The sequence below is a fragment of the Diadema antillarum genome, unplaced genomic scaffold, assembly GCF_040938485.1.
Source record: "Diadema antillarum isolate AM-2024a unplaced genomic scaffold, OU_Dant_1.0 scf00000032, whole genome shotgun sequence".
Classification (NCBI taxonomy): Eukaryota; Metazoa; Echinodermata; class Echinoidea; order Diadematoida; family Diadematidae; genus Diadema; species Diadema antillarum.
Genome location: NW_027270921.1, coordinates 225381 through 245545, shown reverse-complemented (window position 1 = coordinate 245545; position 20165 = coordinate 225381). Strand labels below are relative to the sequence as shown.

At 40.7% G+C, this 20165-nt stretch overlaps 1 protein-coding gene across 1 annotated transcript in view; it reads left to right on the top strand.

Moving 5' to 3' along the window:
• Window positions 1-20165, top strand: part of LOC139742089 (kinase suppressor of Ras 2-like) — a 93635-nt gene that overhangs the window by 47940 nt on the left and 25530 nt on the right. Inside the window, exons 3-7 of the mRNA XM_071652655.1 lie at window positions 10396-10552; window positions 13163-13557; window positions 14543-14747; window positions 15931-15941; window positions 16207-16277. Coding sequence (XP_071508756.1) covers window positions 10396-10552; window positions 13163-13557; window positions 14543-14747; window positions 15931-15941; window positions 16207-16277 — 839 coding nt within the window. The remainder of the gene's footprint in view (window positions 1-10395; window positions 10553-13162; window positions 13558-14542; window positions 14748-15930; window positions 15942-16206; window positions 16278-20165) is intronic.

The window sequence follows — 20165 nt, the reverse complement described above, 5'->3', positions numbered from 1 at the left end:
GAAGATGACGTCAATATGATGAGCCTTGTCAGAAGCGTCCCTGAGACTTCTGTTGCCAATTAGTGAAGTGTACTCTATCTAAATAATATCATGACATCCATTTTTGTCCAAAGGTGCCAGTGGCTCGTGTGCATGATTGCACGTCATTCACGTGTGACCAGTGTGAAATGTTTACTCATAGCGAGACACTTGTTATGTACATTATCTGTCATGCCATCTGCAATCTTTGTTGCCGCCTTTCACCTGGAGATGGTTCTACAGCTGCTGTCGTATCGTCTCGTCCACAGATAGTACATCGTCAATCTAAGTCTCAAGGTGGAACCCCCTGCACTTTTCTTTTTGACACAAGTGACATGAAGCAGTTAGCAACATACTATTATTCTGTTCAGAAGTTGATGTCCACAATCCCTCGGGTAAGGGTGGAAGGCCAAAATGAAAACTTCACAGCGTAGAGGGGAATTTATCCCAAATTTGTATGCAATAATGCAGAACTACACTGCAGTAAAAGTATAGGCCTACATAGTGAAGTTTGAGTAAAATCAGACCATCAATCCAAAAGTTATGAATAGTTACAGCTTTGATTAAATCTATGTGCTGTCATCGCTGGATAAGAAAACTTACAACAATTTGTGATGTCACAGTAGGGTAAATATATAAAGGAACAATATAGAGAATTCAGTGTATTCTAATTTTTTCTAGCATAATGAAAGAGCATTTGACTTTCCTCTTTCAGAAGATGAAGGTGGGGGAATCATGTTATCTTGAACATTATGTCAATAACAAGTCAACTGAAAGAAATGTTTACTTTTTCCTGAAGAAATAATATAGAGTATTTTTTTTTCTTCCCTGAAAATTAGGAAATGTATGATATTCATTCATGTTTTATTGTAGAGTGATTTCCTGTTCAAGCCTTGTCCACACTTGTTTCATAATGTTTACTTTTTGCTCACATTTATGGCATTCAAATAACAGTTTTTCCCCCTACTTTTTCCTTTATTTCCACAAACAGTACATTTGCTTAGATAGCATACAGAGATATGAATATGTCATACTTCCTTTTTTTTTTTCCTCTGGTAGATTCAATCTGAGAATGATATTTCCCTTCTTGAAATCATCTTTTACCCTTTATCTATTTGTCCACTGTCCCACGCCAGTCCATTTCTCCTTGTGGAGCTTCTGGCGATGACGTCGAAACCTTTACAAGTTGCAGCCTCTGTCCGCATACACATTATCCCCTGTTTTCTACTCTCTTTTTTTTTGTTCCTTTTTTTACCCCCAGATTTTGAGGATGCTGTCTTTCTCTCACAGTGTCTTGCTCCTGTCTTCTGCCTCTCAATTTCACATTTTCCACTCCTCACACCTTTTTCTGACATCATACCTACTCCGTCCATCGCTGCTGTGACGTAATTCTCCCTCCACGGGTGAATCCAAACAATGCCGCGGCTCGCAAAGGTCACCGGCATGCACGCAACACCCCAGCGCCGGCTGCTCTTTTTCCCGGGGAGCAGGTGGGGGGAGGGGGCAGTGCCAGCGCGCGCCACCGTCATCCACGGCATTTGCTGGGGAGAAAGTTGCGCCGCGCTATTTTTGGCCATTCGGATCACCCAAAAGTAGAAGGGGGAGTGCGGGGCGGGATTGCACATCGCGTTGCAAGCCGGCGAGTCTGACCCAATTTTCTCCCGTGGCAATTATGGAGAACAGGATTTGGTCATATGAAGTCCAAGATGTGATCATCCTTCCCCCATCCCCCCCCCCCCCCCCGTATTTGTGATGAAAAGTGATGCTGTACACCCAATTTCTCAGATCTCCTCTGCATTTTGAAATGCCAGAGCCCTGCATACATAAATTTAGAAAAGGGTAGATTGATTACAATCAATCTAGCAGCATGTTAGATATCAAAAAAAAAAAAGAAATGTCCTCAAACTTCAGTGAGGTTGTAGTCCATTTATCTGTATGAAGCATGACTTAGCGTGCAAATGTTGTCATGGATATTTATATCCTTTAAAAAGGGGTGGGGTCACAAATGAGTGAGTGTCATATTGCAAATGTTCCAATGAAGTTTCGTCTCCTCAACATTCCCCCAAGCCTTTAAGAACTTCTTATTTCATTTTTTTTCTCCCAAGACTTAGACAGGAGGAAGAGAAATTCAAAACTTTCAAAAGATGCAGTCGGTTTGACATCACAGTACTGTGACATTTTGTCAATGCACTCTGGCTATAAAGAAGTTCTAAAAATAATGTAACTTAGCAACTTAATTATCATGTGTGTCTGGTATTCATAAATTTTTCAATGTCTTTATGTGATAAAAATTTTGAGCAGGTTACCAGATGTCTTGTTATTTGATACGACATTAAACAAATCATTGCTTGAGATGCAGAAGTGTAGTCAGTTCTCGTTTTGTCAGTCCATGTATTTAGAAAGTCAGGAATGTATTCATTAGATTGCGCTATGACACTTTCACTTGGAGATGATGTGTTGGGGGAAAAACCAAGACATTGTAAATGCTTGTTCAGTATTCAAAATTTTGCATCATTCTTTGTGGCATCACTGTGTCCGTGTCAAGAAAATTTCCCCTCTGAGCCGGAAAAACAGACAGTTTCATTTGGATGGTTCACAATAATGCACAACTCATTTGTTATTTGTTTTCATTCCTACTTTTGTTTTTTTATTCATTACAAAAATATTCCCTGAATGAAGCTGATCAAATGGGTCATAACTCAAGTGTCATTTGGATCATCATCGCTCACATTTTCACTTGTACATGGTTTGGACTAACCTCAACCAACATTTCCTTCTTAAATTCTTCTATACAACTTCACACACCACAAGTACTGTTCATCCCTGAATTGAGAATGCATTAAATCAGAGGTACAGTACACTGAGTCATATGAAATGAACTATGATTTTTGAACCTATTATCAGTAATGTTCAGGTATTCAGCATTCTACAGATTATGTTCACAGGAATCAATGTAGGTAGTCAGTTGTTCAACTGCCATGTGCCCATAGTATGTCTTCGTACATTGTTTTAAGATTTGTCTGCTTTGAATTCAAACCATGCACGTATTGATCAAATTGGTCAGACTATATATCATCAGACAGTGTACAAAGCACCATGATTGAACTAGAAGAAGGAGAAAAAAAAAATATGAATGTCTGAAATGTCTCATGTGATATTTGTCTCCCAGACAAGCAAACTTGTGGCATATAATGTAGAGGTGATATTTCCCTACATATCTTAGGTCTATGTAAACTGTATCCTTACCAGTCTGTCTCCGTCATTCTACTGCCCCCCCCCCCCCCTCCGATTTTTAAATGGCTTTTTCTTGATGCATCCTAGCACCATGTGGCTGTGAACATGTGTAGCATACTGTGTCTCTCTCATGCGTGCGCTCTTGGTTTACGCGAGTTGTCATGGCGGCTCCTGTGCAACCCAATACATCTTGTCTCATGCATTGAATATTCAGCGTCTGCGCATCCTCATTATGTACTCTTCCCCGGGTTAGAGGGAGAAACTCATTGAACCTAGCCACTTTTCCCTGTACAGGAAAGTGGTGGAGAAAGGGGGGGGGGGGAGTAGGGGAGGGGGCTAGAGACTTGAGAAAGAGAGCAAGAAAGAGATGGAAACATGGAAAGAGAGACAAAGATACTGACATAGGGGATAGATGGCAGAAAAGAACAGAATTTGATGAAATATCTATCTATGTGTATATGATTCAAGTTTTAAAGATGAAAACAAATGATCTTCTGTGAATTATCATTAGTGTCTAACGACTTTTAATGAGTGGACACTAAGAATGGATTACAAGTACAATCTTTTTAGCTTTTGAATATTGGAACCAATACTCGACTAAAATCCTCATTTCGTATGAAGGCCTATGTTTTTAATACAAACATACATTTTAAAAGAGTTTCATCTAAAAAAAAGAAAATTTTAGCGATGAGGGGGTGGGGAAGAAGAGGAGGTTGGGAAGAGATGGGGAAAGAGATGAAGTTGATGTATTCTTTCTTTTCCCTTCTCCCAGGGGTAGGCTCCCCGTATCCAGCGTGATGAGCTCAGCTAGCATTGATTTCAAGGGTGTCATCAATCGTGGAGTTCCTTGTATGACACAATGATATCACTATCACGCACACTGGATAGATTCAGCCGCATAAATCTCTCTCCCCCGTATCTCCCCCTTCTCATACAATAAGGGGAGTGCTTGGAGCAATATTCAATTTGTGTCAGCGAAGCTACTAGGCAAAGCTGTAATGATGCAACTGCGTGTGATGAGCTTGGAACGAGCCTTCACCGACATGAAAGAAGCATATGATACAATATGTTATTTACAAAAAAAGAGCAAAAATAGAATTACGTTGATACTTGGCTGATGCATTTGTCATGAGTGCGGCAAAATTTTTACTGCAGATGTAGTTTGTGAGAGATAGTACAATGCACTCCTTACTTTAATAGTCTCTTACGACTATTTGAAACTCTCTGCAACCTTTTCTCGCATGCATGTGGTTTTCCCTGCATACTTAGAATTGGATGCATATTTGATATCTGTCTAAATACCAGCTTTATATGACCTTTTAGTCCATTCTTAATGACATATTCTGAAATATTTCTTCAGTGAGCGTTCTCATGTCATTTCAAACATATTTTTCTGTGCCACCTCCCTGTTGAGTAAATATCTTCTTTCTTTTTTTCAATGTTGAATGTGATGCATTATTATAAGTTAATGTAGCAACAGTAGAGATAGTAATAGGAGCCATAGGAATAACTGTAGCATTTATGGAAGTGTTACCCAGTATAGTAGACCTAATCTTAGAAGTAGTAGAAGTAGCAGACTTAGTAGTAGTTTTAGTATAAGTAGAAGTACATTGTAGTACTAGCAGTAGTATTAGTGGCAGTGGTAATAGTAGTACTATTAATAGTGGCAGTGGTAGTAGTAGTACTATTAATAGTGGCAGTAATAGTAGCAGTACTAGTACCAGGTTTACAAGTAATACAACAGTAGCAGCAGCAGCATTATTAGTGAAATAGTAGCATTAGGATAGTCAAGTAGCTGCAGTGGTGTGAAGCAAAGCTTGCATGAAAAGAAAGAAAAAGAAGAATATAATAACTGAATATACTTTTTATGCAAGAAAATGAGGCAGGGAAAATCAGCTAATCAGTGGTTTAAAAAATGTGCATATTTGATGACCAGTGTCACCATGACCCAGCACAGATATCTAGAGGTCAGTGACTGGATTGTACACAGTGTATCAAAACTAGGAGAGCAGTACTTGATATAGACTCAGCTGTAGTCCTTTGTTGACTTGGTTTGGGTTTCTGAAGTGATAGTAGCCAAGCAGCAATGTTGTCATTCAACTGACATCAGCCTATATTTGGTATGCAGATCCAATGCAACTAAAGACAACACATTCTGTTCTGGACAAAATGCACGAGTGTCCTCACTTAATATGGGAAAAGTGTGGTGAATGGAAGGCCAGCGCTCTGATGGAATTGTCTAACTGTATGATACGCCATGACATGGGCATAATGATAGGATATCATCATACTTTGATGCATTAGGATGTCACTTCATCAGATGATATATCAGAAAGTTCACTATACAGATTCCCCTTTTAAGACTGAAAGTAGACATCTCTGTGTCCCAAAGTGCCTAATAGATAACAGAATGATGTAAAAACAATCAGTTGATTGGGATTGGTCAATGGACGCAGAACCAGTCAATTACCATACTAAACATGAATGATGCATGCTTTGTAGATATTTTGTCGATGAATAGTTTTAGTGATGTGAGGCAGACCCAAGTCCAAGGAGTGACTAATGCTATGTGGTGCCATTCAGTTAACACATTCACCCCATGCCTTGCCTTTCTTCATTATGGCAAACTAGTCTCCAGTAAGTCATGCGGTGTGGATTACAAGCCTCTGCTACAAAATCTGACAAGAGGCTATAGCCTCCTCCTGATACAGAGCTGCTGCATTTTTATGACACACCCTGTGCAAGGAGACCCATCTGCTTTCATAAGGCTCCAGGCCCCTAGAGCGAGGAGGGACAGTGGATAAAAAGGAGAGAGGTAGATGGACAGTGAGAGATAGGCAGAGAGGGCATCAGATGAGAGGGTAGATGGGGGGGGGGGGGAGGGAGGAGGAGGACAGGAGAAGAGAGAGAGAGAGACTGATCGCTGGGCTGCTACCCACTGACCTCTGGATGAACTGCAAGCCAGTTTACCAGGTACCTGGAGCCAGGGAATGAATGAGACGGATTGGAGAAAAGGGGGTGGGGGGGGGGGGTGGGGGAAGAGGGGTTGGTGCAGGAAGGAGATGGGTTGAAGAGGATGAAGATGGAGGAGGGGGGGGGTGAGGAGAGAAGGGTGCAGGATTACAAGGAGGAATAATTCATGGAGGAAGACAGAAGCGCAGAATGAAAGGAAAATGGATAAGGAGAGAGAGAACAATGTGATGAATTACAGTGAATAGACTAGAGGAAAAAAAGCTGTGTGACAAATCTGAGGGCAGTGGGGTAGGTGGAGGATGGGGAGGGGGTGGGGTGAAATTGATGGAGTTCAATGACATAGTTTGATAGGGAAGGGTGAGTGGATGAAATTTTTACATTAACATATGAGTCTGTTCCCAGAAAAAGTGATACAGTCAAACTAAATATATTGCAGTCAGTAGTCAGGTTTCTATGCCAACAGGAGGTCAGTGTGATAGATAGTGCTTTCAATTCCTCCATTCTCCTTCTTTCTTACCATTTTGAGTGCTTATGAGTGTGGCTTGGCACAGAAGACCCCATACAGTAGCATTGTACACACTGTCCAGAGTCCACAAATTTTTACTGACCTCACAAGATATTGTGCTTCCAAGGAGTACATAGTTAAAGAATAAAATGTTGAAGATGATTTTGAAAATTCTGCTCCACATTTATTGTCTTTTATTCCTAAAATGAGATATGCACCATACAACAGGAGGTTGTGGCTTCAAAATCTCATGAAAAGGAAAAAAAGTTATAATAGCTTCACTGAAAATATGTTATCACACAGTAAAAGGAGTCACTTTATATAGGCCCAATATACCAACCTTTTTTTTTTTTTTTGGATAAATCATTGCTGTATGATTCTAGATTGTCCAAGCAATCAATTTCAAGATGTATGGAACTTTCAACATAAACCATTAACAAATGTATAGACATAGGTCTTCCACAAATACATTTTGTAATCTAAAGATAGGACCTTACATGTAAAGTAGGTAGTTTACTGTGCATTATTTATCTTAACTCCTTCCCCCCCCCCCCTCCCCGAAAATAGGGTATGTAATCTAATGACATTACCTCACCCACTTCAGGAACAATTAGCCACTGATTGGAAGTAAAATAGCAAATGCAATCAATCAGCCACACTGCTTACCGACGGCATTAGAGCTAATCAGACCTTGTTTTGTTGGGTATCTTCTGCACAGTAATTGGCAGCATACACAGAGACGGGAACGTACTCGCCAGGGCAGTGCGAATGAGAAGACCAGTGTGAATAGCCCCTTCCATTCTCCAGCCAGGTGCATGCAACCGCGCTTGCTTTGCCCTGCCATGGTGTGAACGTGCCCTTGACAAGCCCATGCCACACACGAGTCTTTATCAGGAAGACGTCAGAGAAGGCCACTTTTACTGAAACTGACAGTGGTCCCTCGACATGTAGGAAATACCTGGCGTCTAAATTCGGCGTGTGCGAGGACAGAGTGTGTGAGAACCCTCCTGACATGGTCCCTCGCTGCAGCACTATCCGTTCTTTTTTTCTCTCGCTCAAACTCACTGTGGAAATCACTTTGAAAGCAGCCACATTGGCTTTTGACATACCTTTTGTCTACCTTTACACATCTTTGTCTGTAATAACAATAGTTCAGATTTAGAAGTTATGATATTTCCTTGGCAATGTTACATGATGCAAATTGATGTGCCTCATACTCATATGATTTTATAGGGAGAGTTTATGCATATTCTGCCAAAGTGAAGTAGGCCTATATTGAAAATCTTATTTAGCAAGGATGATGAGTAGTTTATGTATGGACTATCAGTGTTGAAAAGTTAGGCATTTCATACTGTGCTCGAATGAACGAATGCCCATCTGCAATTATTGACCAGTTCAATGTACATTTCAAATGTGCATACCGGTAATCTCTTGAGCTTTTCTGGAGAATGTGTGGTATGCAGTTAACATGCTGTAAATTCTGTTCTCTGTTACATTTCATCACGTGAAAGGAATTTGTGCATTGAAGTACATTGCAGTGCATATGGTATGATACCATGTCAATGATTTGCTGAATATGGGAGACTGTGTTATATGAAAATTGTAAAATTTGCCAGAATTGATGTGAGAGTTATAGAGATGAGAGTTGTTTTTATTGGTGCATTTCCAGATAATTCACAGATAGGATAATTCCTTTTTTTATTTCAGAAAGCCACACTTTATTCGTTGGGAGGAGAATCGAGAGTTTGCGTGTACCCACACAGATTTAGCTTGACCTCTATCAGCATCAGGCGATGCGGTATGTGCCAGATATGATTTCACAGGTTATATTTCATTCTCTGAGTGAGAGAGGAGGAGGAGGAGGAGGGACATAAATGGCCGCCTGCGATTCGTCAGTGTCAGGAGAGCTAGATCTATGCCTACATAGAGTACAGGGGGGCTTACCGGCCGTGATGACTCAGCGAAGTTGACCTAGGGCAACGTCCTCTGTCAACTTTGACCGTAACCTAGATTCATCCGTGGGGCTCTCAAACTGTGCACCAGTACTGTAGTTGTTGAGGAGATGTACAGTGGTAGTCTTGGCAGCCAGGCTGTTGGTTCTTATTCCCCAGTATTGTTTTATCATGATATTCTATGTTTCCTCAGCCCATGGAGAAAATATTCCCTGTTGCACACAATTCTGTGTTATCTATGCATTCCAAGATTGTATATAAAATCATTTGTTTCATATAGTTCTTGCAGTTGTAGGTTAATAAAAATAACAATGATTCTGCTGTTATTATCATTGTTATTGTTATCATTATCAGGACCATCATCATCATTATTATCATTAAATGTTATCCTCTTTTCAATAATATAGCCACAATGAATCCTATAACTAGTTCTCTGTACTGAATCTAAATCCATGTCAGTAACTGTGTGTAGTGTTCAGGCATTTCAGGTTAAAGGCATTATTTACCATTTGCGGATGAAACAAAAACCCAGCTTTAGTGCTTCAAAATAGTTCTAAAATGCTAGTTAGGGATAGAAACAACCAATGTAAAATCAGTATAATCAATGATAGGTATGGTTTAATATACAAAATGTTAACAATAGTTATAATAACACTGTTTCTGGAATAAACTGTCTACAGTTATGGTTTATTGAGAAATATAGTGATATCTCCTAATATTTTGGCATTTATTGCAAATTTTTTATATGGTAGGATGTCTTTTTGATACAACTGACCTACACATATGCATCAAATGTGATAACTCGAACGTTTTTTAAATCACTGCTCCCAATGGTAAACAGCACCTTTAAGCCCCATCTGCTGACGTACTGAGTTACCTTGATACTCTTCTCTATGCCGGTGATTCCAAAATCTCAAGAAACATCCTTCTGTCTCAAGGGGCAATTATTGAAATGTCGGCCGGGATTTGAAGAAGAAAGCAAAAATGTGTTAGTTTTGAGGTATGGTGATTAGTAAAGTGTATCAAAGACCCTTTGCATTCATATGTTTATAGCAGACAGGTCTGAGGTGGTTATTAAATACTGATGATATGTGGTTTCAGTCTATTCTGTCATAGTGGCCACCTGTCTATGAAGGCCATTCTTCTCATTACCCTTCAATAGTGGCCATGATATGCTTATATGACTGTGCTAGAAAAAAAAAGAAGAATTTTTGCATTGAAACGATCTATGAAAAAATGTTAGGTAAAGACTTCATCAACTTTAATACTCGGGATATATATTCAGGTCAGCTGTTCAAGAACAAGAATTTCATAACTTCTCAAATTTGTTTCTGAATTTGATCAAAATTTTCACTGTTTTGCCAGTAAGAATGATCTGGAATGGTCCTTTCAACAAGAGTCTGTCTGTAGTGGCCACTTCTCTACGAAGGTCATAATTTTTGTTTCCCCAAACAGCTGCTATACGCACATACATGTGTGATGCAGATGTGATGATTGTAATGGTTAGAGTGCTGATGCTTTCGATGCAGTCCTGTCTCTAGTGGCCAACTGTCTGTAGTGGCCTCAGTGACCTCTACTATGTTTCTCTCAAACGGTTGCTATGATTCGCAGTCATGACAATTACGTGTGTCACATGTTACATGTGAATGTGACACTCTCGATTTGATGTATTATTTTTTCAACAATTTCCTCCCATGCGTCCATCCATTCCAGATGCTGCTGGTTCGGCTGAAGAGCCTGGGCACCGCGATGAAGATGGTGGAGTCGGAGGTGAGGTCGGCGATGAGGAGCTGTGGCTGCGGGGAGAAGGAGATCGCCAGACACTGGGAGTCTCTCAAGAACCTCTGCAAGGTCTACAACAGCTCAAGAGGTCAGTCTCCATTTTAGGCACGGGTGGCGGGAATCTCATCAGAAGAAAAAAGAGTAGAAAGTCTCCTTGATACTGCAAAATGCTCCCTTAAGGACATTCCTCAGATAAATTGAAGTCCATGTCATTTTCTTCAAACTTTCCATACCGTAACTTTGACCCATCCGAAGCCCAAATATGTAAATAAAACCATAGGTTCATGTGCTTGTTTTTCTTCTACGGGACTTTGAAGAATATGACTAATCTACCGTCCTGTACCAAAATGATAGCGTTACAGGATCAAGACCATGATTGGCAACAAAATCTGCAATGACAAACTTAAATCCCCATAATTCTTTCAAAATCCACGTTATTTTCTCCAAATTTCCAAGAATTGCAGAAAAGGGTACCCAAAACGAGGATGAGGTTTTAAAGTTAGGGTTTACACTCTCATTCTTGAGCAAGCAGTGCCCTCACGCGGCAGAAAACACCGAAATCTCTCAAATCCTTCTCATCGACATTTTCTGTTAGGGGTGAGCAAAAGGACATGGTTCATAAAAGTACATTCAAAACCCATGTCATTTTTACGAAACTTGACCAAATTGTAGAAGGAGGCTTACTAATTCCAGAAAAACAATAAAAAGTGAGGGTTCATGTGCTCGTTTTTGTGCTAGCAGCGCCCCCATGCGACATTAGTCTGACGGTCCTCCAAAGGAAAAACAAATCTTAATATAATGATGTTGATTGTAGATTGCATGTGTTATGTGTTGGTTGTTGCAGTGGTTGGTAAAGTGCGTGTTGTGAACTATGGATATGTACCGTGAGTACCCCCCCGGAAAAAAATTAAAATCTTTGATTCTCCTTTTGTTACACCAGATTTGGTAATCAAAAATTAATATCTGAATGGTGAAAGTGATAAATACATATTTGGTAATACTTTCGTGACCTTAATATTTTGTAACCAAAAATTAAAAAAAAAAACACAATATTTTGTACTAGTAATGACAAGTTAAGATCTCATTTAAATTTTAACAGAGATATTCAGATTGATTTAGTTGTTAGACCTAAAGATGAAATTTGCATCATATGTTTGTTTTGTTGTTGTTTTGTTGGGTTTTTGTTGTTGTTGTTGTTGTTTAACACCTAGTTTAGTAGACTAGTAGTCCCCGATTAGGGCCTATAGGCCCTAGGTACCTTAGCACTCGATTTGACCATGTTAATGAACAGATAATGAACTGCACGTCACAAAACAGATCTATGGATTGAAAATGGAAACAGCTCGGTTCCACTTCCAAGCTTCCTGATTCCGTCGATCAGTGTTGTGCTACCATGACCATGTATACTGTAAAACATGATATATTCGCGGCACAAAATTTTCGCGAATTGGAGCCGACGGCCTTTTTCGTGGCATGAAATTTTCGCGATTTGTCACTGGCGTTCAATGCATATAGTGTAGACAAGAAATTTCGCGTGCATTTTAATTTCGCGAATCTTGGCACTCGCGAAATTCGCGAAATTAAAATGCATGCGAACATTCCTCGTTTTACAGTATGCGGCTCGGACCACTGAACTTTGCGTAGTACGTACAGATTGTAACGCGTACAGTCGGCACGCGAGCCGAGCGAGGCCGCCCAGCGCGGCCGCGGTGGGGAGCCGTCGGGTATCCGAACGTACCACACTCTAGCTCGAATTACTACAGTAGCAGCTGCTCAGCTCAGCTAGCTCAGCTCATCACTCGTGTGTGCGCTTCTACGCTCTTTGTTACGTCACTGCCAACCTGCGCAGCTAGGATGCGCACAAACTCAACTGAGGAACGTCCTTAAATACTTACTGGTCTTGGCAAGGGTACTGTATATGCTGTTATTTTTGCGTGCAGATATTTTCGCAAATGGAGAGGTCATAGACATTTTCGCAAGATGTTTTTGCGAATTAACGCAGGTTGCTATGGGTAAATGTGCTATTGCCCTAGCATAAGGAGACATTTTCGCATGATGTTAAATTCGCGATCCAACTGTGATTCGTGAAATTCGCGAAAATTAAGCCCTTACGAAAATAACAGCTTATACAGTATTCTATATAAAAGCCTCTCTCTTTGTCCTGACATTGGAAGATGAAAGCCTCTCTGATGTGGGAGATCTTATTGCCTGCTAAAATGCATGAAATGCTTGAGAACCTCCCTGATTGGCCATTGGAAGCTCCCCGATTTTGATATGTGAATGTCGGCTGGCCAAGAGACGCTTTTTTTGTGATTGACAGAGCAATTGTGTGAGTGGTGAAATGTCATTGAAGCATACATTTTCAATTTATCATAAGGAAACCTAGATATTACATATACATGTAATACAAAACTTTTGCCAGTCCCTGTGAAAAGATTTGTATTTAGTTCAGTGCATTTTTCGTTGTTCACATGCACTTATAAATTCCAAATATGTCAGCAGAATATCAAGTTTAACATGAACAATTCAAGTCCAGTGCATCTCTTAGTGAGAGCTGCTCTGAATGCATTGATGAAGTCAATGAATTTGTGGAGTAAAATCTTTCTCCTTCTGGTTACGCTCTGCAATTGTTGTATCTTTACATTCACCACTGAGTAATCTTGCATGTTGGGTATGCATGTTTCCTGTCGCTGTGCAGCCAAGGAAAGGGCCCAGGAGGATGGCGTGACGAGTCCAACAGACCAGGCAGGAGAGGCGCCAAGGGTGGAGCCACTGAGGACCGAGGTGTCCAGGGCAGAGCTGCCAGCGACGGAGACCACCGGGCCGCCGGAGGTCCAGGGGGGCTCCCCATCAAACTCCACCATCTCAGAGAGCAGCAGTCCGGAGCAGAAGCGCCCCTCCATCAGCTCCGTCAACTCGGAGACGTCCTGGGATGCCACCGCTGCGGCGGTGCCCGTCACCACGCCCCCACCCGACCAGCAGGTCTTCCCCATCATCCCCATGCCCACGCCCCCACACACCCCCACCTCCAAGAGGGTGCGGCCAAAGGGCACGCCCCCACCCAACAAGAAGCTCAACAACCTGCCCCTGCCGGTCCAACACTCTGGACCGTGGATATCGGCGGCGGACTCCCTAACACTTCGACCCAATCCAGGCGAATCAGCTACGTAGGTTGCCATAGCCCTTTGTATTTTTCACCAGTTTACATAATGTATTTCTATATAGATGACAGAGAATTGATGAATGCATATCTCCATAGAGATGCCTGTCGGCTGTCACTGTATGCCTTCCTTACACTTTTCCTATGTCACTTCCCTCCTCCACTCTCCTCTTATTAAGTTCATTCACCAAACAACCGTCCTTAAAGTGAAAACATAGTTTTGGTACGGGTTTGAAAACCCGTCTAGCACCATTTCATATTTGCTTGCAATATATCGAAAGAGTCTACCAAGAAACTTATCTGGCTGACGCGAATTGCTGGGATGATGAGTCGTTTTGGAGTATTTCGAGATAAAAAATAATAGTCAGTTTACTAACTTTTATTCCAGAAGGATCCAGACTAACTCGGTCTCAGGGAAAACTCAGCCCTATTTCAGACAATTTACACGCAGTTTGTGATCGCCATACTGAAAAGACAATCAAAGACGCTTGATATACAGCAACGACAACTTCAAAGACAGTGGGAGGGCATTATTCCACACATTTCTCAGGCATACGTACACATTTGGGAGTGAAATTTGACAACTTTTGCAGGCGTACCAGAACTATGTTTTGGCTTTAACGGATACACACGGTTTAAACCGCAAACCTCTCTTCCTCAGATAAACATACTTGTGTAATGTGCAAGCATCATTAATTCAGGTGTCAATGCCGAGAATAAGAAAGAGAAGTGTTATCAGACATATGCTGAATCTTTTGGGTCGTGCTCTACCAGAATGATTCCTACAGAATATTTTTCTTTACCTTCCCAGTAGTTGATTTAGTATGCACACCAGAAGATGCGGGCAGTGATATTGAAAAAGGTATACAGTACTTCTTACCACTTACTCCACTCCATCGGTGATATGTTTTCGTGCAGAAGCATCACTTCTCTTTCTCACATCTCCTTTTGATTTCTTTTTTGACGGGCCACAGATTAAGTAGACTGCCACACAGAGGTCGCGACCCAGGACTACGCCGCTACTCCGACGACCGCAGTTCGAATCTCCCTTCACCGTCGAGGAACGTCACTTCAATAACCGCATCCATGGGAGCATTAACGGACATTGACTCGAATCAGAGAAGTTAGTGTGGTGGCAACATCTACCCCGCTTATACTGCTAGCGGGTTTCAAAGCCTCCTCAAGGAGATTCGAAAGCCCACTCTAAAAATCAGCCTCTTGTCTGTTTATACTGCTCTCCAAAAGCATACCTTAGCAGGCCCTAGCAGGCCCAACCTGCTCCTCCCCTTTGATACATGGCGCAGGCTTTTGAGTGAAAGTGTGCAAGTTGAAAGGCTTTCTTCAGCGGGGATTGGTCGAGACAGCTGAGTTGCTTATGTAAGGCAGGCGATGACCTTCAGCAATTACCTCCGGGTCAGCCAAAAAGCAGCTTCTCGAACCCCCTAGCGTTTATACTACAGCAAAGGCTGCTATAGCAGCCTCTGAAACCAGCCCCTGTAGGTGGTTTCAGAACCTGACCTGATGGGATCTCCTTTTCTGAATTCTGTCTGTTTATACTGAGATGAAAGGCTGCTCGAGGCTGCTATAGGAGGCTTCAGAAACCCCCTTTTTCCGTAGTATAAACGGGGGTGTTAGTCAAAGACAGTGCAATCTCCATGATGCAACTTAGTCTTGACATATTCTTGTATTGTCAAGCAAGAAACATTTGTCACATGAAATTTTTTGCAAGTTGGAGCCAAAGGCCTTTTTCGCAACATGAAAACTGTTGTTTGCATTTTTTTTGGGGGGGGGGGGGGGGAGGTGGTGAGTCTTGGGTCCTCGTAGATAATTTGTAAAGGTTTCATGCATGCAAAAATTTCTGGTTTATTGGTTTTACAGTAGTAGTGTAAACTCATCAAAATAATGTGTATTGATCTAAGGATCACGAATAGAGTACTTGAGTTGTACTCGTCCTGAGTTTCTTTATTTACATGTATATGCGTAAGACATACGTGCATGCCTGTCAAATAAACAGATAAGTACATGAATGAATAAACATGCTGCAAATGTACTGGCATGTTTTTGAACAGAGCTTGATGAGTTTTTATGAGGTAACCTTTGAAGGGTCATGGAAATGTAGATGGTGGTAAATATAGGCAATGATTATTCTGTAGAAAAGCTGCCCTTAAGAAATGCTGAATGTTTATGACATTCCTTTCCATTGGAAATGCTCACTTACAAAAGTAGAAATGTGATGAAATTAAAAAAAAGAAGATATAGTGTGTAACCTGGAGTCAAATTCAAGTTCTTGTAACATTTTCAGCCAGAATTCACCAAGGTAGTTTAAATTTAGTCCATGGGTTGCACAAATTTTGACTGCATAAATGCACATAGTGGAACCCAGTATGTGGCAACTGACATTCAATAATGAATATAGCTGATATGTGGAAAGCATGCCTATATCGAGCATGTTATAGTCCGTGGACTGAATATTAGCCATGAATATGGTTTATGAACATTTAAAGCAAACCTCAATAAATTGTGTATGATGCTTGCCGCTCCTTTATATCTTTCCTCTTTGTTTCTTGTTTGCTGCTTCGTAGGTAAAAATGCTTCAGCCCAAGTCTCCACGAACGCCTCATCGGACCAACATGCTACATGCAATAAAGCACAGGTTCGTTCTGGCGCCCTCAAGGGGTGGGGGGGGGGTGGTCTGTCATGACAGGGATTCACGTGAATGACAGTGTGCAAATATGTGTTACAAATAATGGAAGAGGAGCCTTTTGATGCAAATAATCTGAAATAACCTCTATCGTGCCTTGGCCATGTGTGCTCACAGTGTGAAGCCGTTGCAAAGATATATTGTGAAGACACACAAAGTGTTAGGGTTATTGGAGAGAGAATTGACTTAAATTGCAAACCATACAGATTATCTTGTAGTCCAAAGGGCCCCGAAATGTGCAGTAAAGTATCAAGACCCTTTTTGTGGCAAAACTTTTCTCAACATCAGTGAGCTGAAGGATATCTTTGTATCTCTCGTGTGAAGACCTTCAGATCTTGCTTGTTCAGCATCCTAGCCAATTTCAGCAATTTTCTGCAATTATTGTCGGTCAATCTCCTCCAAATAATGTCTCCCCGTAATTTGTGCAATATGTGTCACCGCACATTCCTGTCATTATCTAGGTATAAGATCCGTCGAGCTCTTTACCGCACTTGCGATTTGACGTTGGTGCAGGTAAAGACAGTTTCCATGGCAACAGCTAGGTGGCGGCCAATCAGTTCAGAGTCTTTTTGATTGCTGCTATGGTCACTGTAGTTACTGAAGTGCACAGTGAATGCTCACTTTTTATGCAATTTAGGATTTAGGCTGGTAATAAATCAATTGTTACATTTTCTGAAGTCCTAATCTACCCTCGAAATGATTCAGTGCAAAACTAGAATCTTCCAACTGCCTTGCAAGCCGCCACCCAGTACACTCACAAACTAACTATCGGAATATTGTAGTCATAGTAGATTTAGGAAACTTTAGTCAGGTTTGATAAAGGGGAAAACACATAAAAATTTGTGATGCCATGTCTCTTTGCAAGAAAAACAAAAATCACTCACCAACCCAAGATGCGCTGCATTCTTCAAGTGATCAATGTTTACTATTCAAAGCCGAATGCATATTTCTTCTTTCTGAAAATTCCTGCCATAATGAGTAGAGAAAGACTTGCTCTAATTAGCCTTAATGCTTGCATCCTATTCACAATATAATCTCACAGCAAAACGTGATGTTAGAAACGAGCTTTTTGTACATTTCACGACTCCTGTGTTCGATGAAAGTGCATATTGGGCTTTTTTTTGCAATGGTTTGCAATGGCCCGTAAATGCAGTTTGACGTGTTATGTCAAACAGTTATAGTTATATCAGTTATGCAAGGCAATAGAAGCTATGCTTAAAGTTGTGAGGTAATTTCCATCTTATTTTTCATGTGGGGACAAAAGGAATTATTCGCAGTATTATGCTTAAAGTTGCTTTGACAGTTCTGTAAAATGATTATACATAACTGTCACTGTCGCATATGTATAGAGCAAAATATTTCACAATAAAAAAAAAAAAACTGCAGCCATGTCTATTCAACCACACAAAAAAAGAGCTTTGCCAAAATTCATTCAGAGACAAGATGGTGCATCTTAGCCAGCCACTGTTGCAGTTTTATGACTCAATCATCCAAATGGAAGTTAGTTATCCCAGTCATAAAAGATATATTTTTTGAATTTACCCTAATGCCAAAAATTGTTCTCGACTGCAATCATTAAATCAAGACAGCAGGTGCCCATTAACTTGTGGTGGTTTCCAATCATTGCAAGCTGCAAGAACTGCAGGTTGTCATGTCAACAACCTAAATACTGCCAGGTGATTGGTCTGCTTTGTGGCTGCTGCCATGGTTAAACTGCAGTTATTACAGCTTACAGTAATTCCCGGTATCGCCAATGCGCAGAAAATTTCTGCGCACACTGAAGAGCTCTGTCACAGATGCACTGTGAGATTCCTCAGTGCCCTTGCTTGCTTCCAGTTGTCTCACGCAAGTCACAGTTTCCCATAGATTCAATGGAGTTATTTGTCTGCTTTTCCATTGTTACTTCTTTTTTTCTTGGCTATAATTCAGCTTAAAAGAGTTGAAAGTTTCTAAGTTTTTACTTATTTGCGGTCAATAGAGTAATTGTTCACTACTGCAAGGCTTCAATGTGCTGGTCACATGATGGAAAGTGAAGAAATCTTCAGCAAAGTACACCTCTGGATAAAGACAGAGCATGATCTGAGTGCATGTGCAGCCAAAAACCGGGGGAAGTTTGTCCCGTGAGCTATCCCATAATGCATCTAAAATGCTGCGCTGCGCATGGCACCTAGGTATTGGCGATACCGAGAATTGCAAACATCTTTATGAAAAACAGATCTCCGACTGGCAAAGTTAGAGAGTAAATTGCTGTGGTTTGAAGGAAATGACAATGATGAAGAGTTGATGAAAAGAGACAAATGCATGTAGGTCTGAGGGCCAGATGTTGAAAAAAGTGTAATCTCTTTTGTGAGATTTGAAACATTATGGTGTGTAAGACGGTGAAAATTAATCTCTGTATGTGTTCCAAAGCACTTTGAAACTATCAAGGTACAACTTGCTCCATTTTAGGTGTGTCCTTCAAGACACTGGGCGTGGAAAAGAAAAGATGAAATGCTCTAACCTGCATCTGCATGACTATTTATTTTGCAAACATGGTGTGTTACATTGTGTTGATGACATGGATTCCACCCGTATGAAAGCATGGTATGAGTTCCATTTGAAACAGTCATGACTTGTTAAGTCTTTCTACACAGCACAATTCATTCAATTTTCGACAAAGCATTGAGAGTGTTAATCACATTTCATTTCAGACAAAGTTCATCGTCAAAATTGCTCTGAAATTATATATAGATGTATATATGCATAAATGCAAAACTTTGTTATACCCTCTTAAGCTTATCATGTGCTGTGAACATGAATACATTACATTTCTTTGTTTCATGCGCAAGATTTCCTAAACTCATTATGGACATGTATTGAGAGCATCATTAAGTTCTCCAGTGTAAACTGTCATTGCAGTGAGTCATTTTTTAGGATAGAGTCATTTTACGTCACTTCAGCCAGGCGTTCAGTACATTACTTACGATCATTAATCTCTTTATTTTTAGTTTGTTTGCACTACCAGCCATGAACGTTATTGTTTTGGGCTTGCATCTCATCGGCTAACACAAAACACCCTCTCTCTCTCTTCCCCCTTTTCTCTCCCCACCCCATCCCGCCTTTTCTTTCTGTCCCCCACCCCCCTCCCCCCCTCCTTCCTTTGCCCGATCAATGCATCCAATCAATGAACAAACCCATCCTGCTCAACATACATGTCGCTCCATTTTCCATTTCGTACATTCTCGATCCACTATGTCTTTCAACTTTTTTTTCAACATGGAAATTCTGTCCCTCCCTTTAACCATTGCAATACATTTCTTATTATTAATCCGGCAAACCTCCATTAACAACCGATTCCTGGCTTCGATAACATCTAACATGGAATTCAACACCATTTCCTTGCTCTAATCAAATCTGCAACCATTCCTCTCTGTCATCAATAATCCCTTTTTAACCACTCATGACGGAATGCAACTCAACACTAACCACTGAATGGTCATAATATGCTTAGAGGTTTATTTTCCTCTCATTCTCGTTTGCGATCTTGACATCGAAATTTCCTTACTTGACCATCAATCAATTTGTGTCTAACATGGATGTGTTGGGATTTTGTGTAATCATTTTTTTTTTACAATCATTTTCCTCACTTTTACATCCAACTCTTGTAAAATCTGTCATACTGTGTCATGTTATTCAATGATCCCAAAATGTGCACCTCACTCGTACCTTCTCTTGCTACGTTTTTTATGACTGCAAATAACAAAAAAAAAAAAAAAAAAAAAAAAAAATGGTTTCAAAAAACAAAATCTTGAATGGGGTAAAATACTTCACCATCACCGCCAACACCATCATACTCCCATC